The sequence below is a fragment of the Convolutriloba macropyga genome, chromosome 12 (genome assembly GCF_964194025.1).
Source record: "Convolutriloba macropyga chromosome 12, txConMacr16.3, whole genome shotgun sequence".
NCBI lineage: Eukaryota > Metazoa > Xenacoelomorpha > Acoela > Convolutidae > Convolutriloba > Convolutriloba macropyga.
The window spans coordinates 24672264-24680658 of record NC_134479.1 but is presented as its reverse complement, the minus strand read 5'-3'; the positions used below and the strand labels follow the sequence as shown (position 1 = coordinate 24680658).

The 8395-nt window shown below is 30.5% G+C and overlaps 1 protein-coding gene across 1 annotated transcript in view; it reads right to left on the bottom strand.

Annotated features, from left to right (window-relative positions):
* Nucleotides 1–6042, bottom strand: part of LOC142350431 (nose resistant to fluoxetine protein 6-like) — a 15106-nt gene extending 9064 nt beyond the window's left edge. The window contains exon 1 of the mRNA XM_075402278.1: nucleotides 6013–6042. Within this exon, the coding sequence (XP_075258393.1) occupies nucleotides 6013–6042 (30 nt within the window). The remainder of the gene's footprint in view (nucleotides 1–6012) is intronic.
* Between the last annotated feature and the right edge of the window lie 2353 nt (nucleotides 6043–8395).

The following is an 8395-nucleotide window of genomic DNA, read 5'->3' as shown; positions in this document are numbered from 1 at the left end:
ACATGTATATTTATAAGATTCGTTAATGTGCGTTAGCAAATGGTATTCCGAACCGCGCTCATCTACGGTTTTGACTTAGCTGTCAACCACATGAAGAGAAAATCAAAAATATCTCTTTGAATTTAAAAAATCGTTACACAAACGACTAGATGAATTAAATAATGGCATGCCCCTTTACAACGCTCACAAAAACGGCCATTAACAGTTTTGCGGGAGAAGGAAAAACAAGCAGCAAAATCAGCAAAAACAACAACATTTTCTATGGCAAATGTTCAACATCTGAACTTAAAAGCACATAGTAACCACGTGAAAATACACTCAGATAACCTTTTACAACACAAATTAATTTTTGCGTTACTACAAAGCAGATGGGACTTTATATTAAAGAAACTAGGCAAAAAGTTGACAAAATGAACAAATGTTGAGTCGAAATTTAAAAATCAACTAATATTATATAAAACAAATATTTTCAAATTTCTTGAAAACCAAAAGCTTTCAACAAAAAATTTTCGATACGTTTACTGAAGTCAATAACGAACCACAGGGACCTGTCTTTGGTTAGAAGAAGCTACACAAACTGACTAAAGATTAATAAAAACTGAAAAGGTTACAAACAATTTTCTAAACCACAAACGTTTAAAACCATAAAAAGCTTTCGCTTTTATCTGAATGTTTTATTTTTTACTACAAATGTTATTTAAACTAATTGAAATATGTAAGTAAACTAAAACTGATAGATAAATTATGTTCACTTGAGCTTCATTCGAGAATCATTGGAATCTGGTATTACCCAAATGTGCTTAAAGAAGAGAAACAGAACATAAAATTGAACACAAACCAAACTTCTTTTTAAAACGCATATTGTCCAACATACAAAACAACAGTTACTAGATAATATCAATAGACACGCTAATATTTGAGTTACAGGGAAATTGATAGGGCCTCTCGATGATAAGAAAAAGATACAAGTTGACAAATATTTTAACAAAAACTAAAAAAGTTTAAAAAATGTTTGATAGGAATAAATATCTTAAACTTTAGGAATATTTGCTATAAACTTAATGCATCTAGCAGCTTCATTAGTTCAACCCTCACGTAGAAGCTTATAAGACCTCTCGTCATTTTATGACTCTATAAGGAATAAAAATCAGGAAAAAATCATGAAAACAGCAAAATGAAGAAAATTGAGAGAGAAATGTGTCGAAGCCGTTAAAAAATCAACTATTCAGTAAAAAAAAATTCTTATTAAAATCAGTTTTCGACAGAAAAGGAAATTTTTTTGTAACATTTCGACTTCAAAAAAACCAGCAAATTTGAAAAATTAAAATTTAATACCACGAAACTTTTGCGAAAATCCGTAATATCAAAGCCATAAAAAATTCAAAAGCTTTCAATGGAAGTCAATAAACAATAAGTTATAATCAATTATGTCTCCATAGAATGCAATAAATTGTCGCATTCTTATATCATCAATAGGTCATCACAATTAGTCGTATAAATATGAGAATGACATCAAATATAAGAAAAAGACTATTAAAAATCAGTAGAAAATTGACAGTGTCGAGGCCAATAAAACCAGACTTTTTTCTCTGAAAAACGTATAAATGATCATTTGTACGTCTTCCTTAAACCAATGGGAACTGTAGATATTATGATAAAGTGCTAAGATTTCAAAGGGAGCCAAAATTATGAAAAAAACCGGAAAAAAACCCAAAAACTAAAACAAAATATTGAAGAGAAACAACATCGAAGTCATAAAGATAATAGCCAGAAGACAAAAACCGCTAAACAGATTAATTTTGGTTTCAGTAGAAACGGAAGGCGTTTCGTCTTGCCATTACTGAAACTGACTTACAATTCACCAAATTAAGTTTAAGATCGGTTAATGTTCAAAATTTTTCGAAAATTATTTTTAAAGACTAAGCAGTCCTTATATTCAATATATTCCAACGGAAATCAATAAGCACCTTAATTTATGCCTCGATGGAAGACAAGATTGTTTGTCATTCTTAGGTTATCAATAAGAAATCACGTTACGTCTCAAAACTATGAAGATGTCAATCAAATACAAGCAAAAACCGAAAATTCATTAGAAAACTGCGAGAAAAAAAGGTCGAAGAATTCAAACCATAAGCATTTCTCTGAAAACTTTACCTATGATCAATCTAACATCTTCTCAAAGCCAATGGGTAATATCAATATTAGTATAATGTAATAATTTTCAAAAAGAACCAAAATTACGAAAGAAAACATTCAAGTTTTTTTTTTCTTAAATTATGAGAACTCGTGGCATTGGAGTCATAAACCAAATAATTAGCAGATAAAACCGCTAGCCAGATTAGTTTTGATTGCATTAGAAAAGAACTGGGCCTTGCCAAAATTGAGACTGATTTACAGTTCACAAAAGCAAGTTTAACAGCTGTTAAAATTCAAAAAAAAATTTTCGAAAAAATTATATTTAAAGATTTAACAGCCATAAGCAACTCAAATGTCTATATAGGTTTGCTTACTGCTCTTTATGCAGCAATTCTATGCCATAGGAATACAAAATTTTACTGAAATCTCTAAAAGATTATCAAACTTCAAATAATAATTACGAAAACTCATAATCGGAGCCATAAAAAAATGAACGATTCTTTGAAAACGAATCATTTGTTCAATGGGCATCAATTAAATGTAATTTGTCATCAACAGAACCTGGATTTGAAAAAAGACCAGTCTCTAGGTGACTTGAAAAAAATGAATTTGGTTTTTGCATAACAGCTCTCAAAAAGAAATCAAATTTTTTTGATAGTAAATTTCCTTATAGACAAAAACTAGCGTTTTAATGGCCTTTCATCTGTTAGAAACAGAAATTTGTTTCTCTTGTCTTATAAAAGTTAATTTTGAATTAATTTTTTTATAGAAAAAAATCATAATTTGAACAGAATTTTTGCTAAAAGTGAACAAAACATGCCAAACATCACGTGTTCACTCAAAAGTTTAAACATCGATAACTCCTCATAAAAAACGAAATCAAAAAAATCTTTTGAAATCTGAACTCTACACTGGACGAGCATTTTAGTGATACCACTCAAATTTCTCTGCGATGAATATATCGATCGGCCAAAATTGTCTGAAAAAAAACACATTTGAGTATATAGTTGCTCCCCACAAAACTGGGGCGGAACAATAAATGAATAAATATATTGATGTAATTAACTGATGTTTCGGATATCATTTTTATATAAACACACAGCCACACACAAACACACACACAGAACGATGTTTATACCAATTCCGGTTTTAATAGCTCGGGGTGGGGTGGTCGATTGGCCTAAAAGGTATACCAGCCTGAAAGGATCATTGGATGTACCTGGCATTTAAATTTGGTAAACGCCTGCTCAAAATAGCCCTCCAGGGGGGTTGCGGTTTAGATCAGTTAGGTGGGTTTTTCAAAAACTGATAAATTGCCTTTTTTACTCTAAATCAACAAAAAACTCAACTCAACTAACTTAGATCGAAAACTTGTAACCGGCCTCGCATCCCTTTTATATATGGACAATCATTAGGGTAACATCCGACAAATTTGCAGAATCCAATGATGAATTTGTTGAAAGAGTTGAGTGTACCAGGTTTTGGTGAGCAACATAATTTGCAAATTTGAAATCGATTTTTTATTTCCTTCAAAATGAAATTCCAATTCTGTTCAAAGTATCCAATTCACTTCGAATGTTCTCTCTCCAGTTTACTTCTAAATTTATATCATTCATTTTACTTTTTCCTGATGCACAAATACAATTTTGCTAAGCAAACGAATATATCGACAACTCAATATGCTTTTGTTCATCAATTTGTTTGCTTAAGATATATCACTCAACGCCCCTCTCTGGCGCCTTCGAAACGATAACCCTTTAAGAAAGAAAGTTTATTTCAAACGCCTAATTAACAAGTCTAAGCTGACCTAAATTATCTAACTTACTCGCAGTTTCTAATTCTGACAATTCTCTATGTTCTACAGCGGCGAACTAACTAATGTTATGTCATTACCTTATCCATGAAGGAAAGAGTCAGAAATTATCTGAAATGAGACAAGCGTTTATAATTAAAAATGTTTTTCAGTACCACAGATACAAATAACTGGCAAAGAGTAACTTGTGGACTATATAGTATGTATGAAGTAGAAAAAAAATGCATGTCTAAATGATGTTATCTGGTGTAAAATGCTAGGAACAAACAGCAATACTTTAAAAGTTCCAAAACTTGGTAAAAAACCGGTAAAATTGACAAGGTAATCTGGTAGGAGCAATTTTCTGCGTAGTTTCTTCGTTCGAATTGCTCAATTTCTTTCTGTACAACTTCGAAAAACTTAAGCTCATTCGTAATAGAGGAAAAAAAACTGCTTCGTTATATCTTTAAAAAAAATTGGACTTCTGCTTCTGGTAGCTTTATTAGACGTTGAAAATTGGGTCAGGTGTCATTAAAAAGTCTGAAATGAGTGGAATACCTTTATCATCAGAAACTTTTTCAGTTTCGACATTTTGAAAACTTTGGCTAATGTTCACTATTTTGATCGCATTCATTTCTTTTTGTTGAAGTACAATAAAATAGTACCTACGGAGAACCTAAAAATTTGTTATAATTTTCAGTTGACAAGGAACTGATGATAAATTTTGCCGGACACCTCCAAAATTTTGACAAACTTTTGACAAATCACTAAAAACGAATTTTTCTGTCGCTGTAAAATCTGATTTATTAAAAACCAAAACAATTTTCAATTAATTTTAAACTCCCCGAATATTCGAAACTGTCAAATGACGCACGTGAAAAGAAGTATTTAGGCCAACTTTCGTAGAGAGAGAGAGAGAGAGAGAGAGAGAAAAATTATTCGTTCATGCACAATAGGGAGGGCGAGCAAGAAATGTAGCAGTGATTTTTTTGCTAAATAAGCATTTCTTTATCACGCATTTTTAACTAATTTTAACCTGGTTTTGTTGGAGAACGGTGTTTGTGTCAATCAAATAAACTATTATCAGTGCGTTTGGAAGCCTCTTTGAATTTTTTAAAAAATAGACCTTTAGGCGCACTTTTGAGATAATTTTGCCATGAAGTCATGTTTTCTTAGTGGTTTAGTTCTCTTTGTGGCTTAGGAGATCATTCAATTTAATAGATTTAATTTTGAGTTTTGTTTGCTAAACAAATTTATAATTTCATTCCGATATTTTTTGTTGTTATCATTTTTTTTGTTGTTGTTTAGCATTTCTCTGACTGAAATTGCGTAGTGCAACGATCGATCAGATAACTTTTTTTGAAATGTTCCCAGAATAACAATCGAGAGGAAGCATTTTCAATTTTTTGGAGTTACATGTTTAACAACTTTGTGTAAATTTTTTTAAATTTTTCTTCCCATGTCCTTGGTTTTTTCTCTGTACGTTTCTTTGATTTATATTTTTAACAAAGGCTGTTCAGCTATTGAATAAAGAATATTTGTGTTGTTGGTTATTTTGGTAATAATAGTTTTGGTAATTAGCAGCTGATTTTATTCCTTGGGTGGTGGACTAGGGCCTAAAGGATTGTGTACTTGGAGTCGGTTCCGGAGTCTTTCGTCTATCACTTCTTTTCCTCGACATAGCTCCACCGAGCGTTAAGCCGTAGCTTTAGAATTTCTGAAGGCTAATCATAAAAATCAGCTTAAGCACTTCTGCAACGTTATTGAGACAAACAAAAATTACGTGGGAAATGGATAGGTATCAGTGGGGAAAACGTTTTGCTTCTACAGTAGCTTTTTTCTTTCTTCTATTTCTTTCATTGAGGTTGTTATTTGTTTTTCTGCAGCTTTGTTTTCTTCGTGCTGAAAAAGCCTCGGTTTTGCATGTTTCGACAAAAAATGGTTTCATTCTATAAACTCTATAATCTAAAATGGTTTCATTCTATAAAATGGTTTCATTCTATAAATTTTATTGGTCCCTGTTGATTAATTTATGTTTGCTGCAACCATCATCAGATGCATTGTCCCATAAAAGTTTTTTTTACCTTCCTTTCGACATAATCCTTTGACTCCATTTTTCACAATTTAGTTAATCTCATAACCAAAACTCCTAAGCACTTTGATAAGACCGCAAGTGAATTTCCATTGAATGATTATATCAACCTTGACAAAACAAGGGTGGTTAATGAGATTATGTTTATAAGTGGTTTTAGGTGGTAGGTGGTGTTGAAAAGTTGGAGTACCAACGATGTGAATATTTTGTGGGTACCGTCAAGTAACAACAAAAACGTATTTAAAGAACGGCTGGTTACCATTTTTGTTTTACTCTTTCCCTTGGTTGTATTATTGATCGATCAGACCTTATTTCTAGTGAGTCATGGACTCAAAGCTGGAGCTCTCTCAATACAAAGCTAATGATACGCTTTGTTCGACAACAATTAGAAAACTCATTATAAAATTTTTTAACTTTTTTGTTTCCTAGTTTTGTTACGAATTTTAATTGCTGATCTTTTTAATCAACAGCGGGTTGCCTTTCTGGGGGTCCTCAAATAGAGCTACAGTGTTAAATGTATTTTACGCCACTTAGATTTAAAAAAGAAAAAACTTCTTATTTTGTTTCAAATTTATTGATTTGCGTTTGAATGAGCGTGTTAGTCGCAGTAATAATCGATTTTTTGCAACTGCTTAAGATTTATATAAGCAGAAAACAATTTGGTGAGTGTAAAAACTTCTGATGATGTCGGAAAATTGCTTGAGATAAGTTATTGAAATAGGATTCATTCAAAGCCACGGAATATTAAGTTAATTGAAATGCCTACCGCTCTTTGCACTCGAGCATTGAAGAAAAATTAGATTGGTTACAAAAATTGTGGAATAGAGAGGTCGGCACTTCATTACGTAGCCACTCGCTTTTTTTCCAATTTTAGGAAGGTCAGAAGTGGACTGAGTTCTATTAAAGTGCATCCTTCTAAATCGAGACATTTTTGGTCTGGCGTATTTGTTTATAACCAAAAGTCCCTAATGTTTTTTTTGTAATTTTTCACTAGAATGAGACTAATCAGTTGTTTCCTTAAGAGACATCACTCGAGGTACTAACTGTCTTTTTGATGCTCTCTCAAAAGGTTGTAAATTTTGATAAATATGTACTTTGACTGTATTTTCAGCCTTTTGAAATATTCATTTTTATTATTATTATTATTAATATTATTATTTTTTATTATTATTATTATTATTATTATTATTATTTTTATTATCATTATTATTATTATTATTATTATTATTATTATTACTATTATTATTATTATTATTATTATTATTATTATTATTATTATTATTACTATTATTATTATTACTATTATTATTATTATTATTATTATTATTATTATTATTATTATTATTATTATTATTATTATTATTATTATTATTATTATTATTATTATTATTATTATTATTATTATTATTATTATTATTATTATTATTATTATTATTATTATTATTATTATTATTATTATTATTATTATTATTATTATTATTATTATTATTATTATAAATAAAAGTTCCTAATCTATGTACATGATATTTTATCTTTGATTTTACTTCTTACTTTGCGTCTTACCTTATGTTCGTTCAACCACATTTGCCTTCTAACCATAACACACTTCGCGTCTTACATTATTTCGTAGCCTATGAAAAAATTCAACCGTTTTTTGTCATAAATTATTTCTCTGTAAAACGTACTTTAGAAAACTAAGCTCAACACTTGCTTCAAACATTGAACAGTTAAGACTGTTACCTCATAAATAGATTTGACCTCCTCAACGGAGCAGCTTGAAGGGTTACAAGCTCCTATGTGTAAAAAGTCAAACATCAACAGGAACATCTCAGTGTCTGGGAAGGTATTGTTGATTATTCCAGAGTATCCACTTTTGGTGTCGAAACATTCCTGTGACTGGCCAGGTGACAGAATATGACCTTCATGGTAAGGAAGCAGGGTTTTTTTTCAATTGTTTAAGAACTCTTTGTAGCAGGAATTTTTAAAAAATTCTTTCTGTGGATTCTTTTCCTGCAGATGATCATCATAGACACAAATCGGGATTGTTTTAGTGGATAAAATTTTTGCCGATCTATAAAAAAAATGGACCTTTTTCATTAATAATCCCAATTTTAATTGTAATAGTCCCCTTAATGATCACATTAAAAATCATTTTATGAATTCCCACATTTGTCAAATGCGTGTAATTCATAGCTCTTCATAAGAGTTATTATAAACCTTGTGCCAAGGAATTCATAATATGCACCCAACGAGATCAAAAGAGTTTTATAGATCTTACCTGTCAATTTTCCTGTATTGGTTGTCCATTGAACGAAAAATATTCAGAAAATGTTTCTCTAATAATGGTTTATTAAATCTGGACATGTTATACAAAA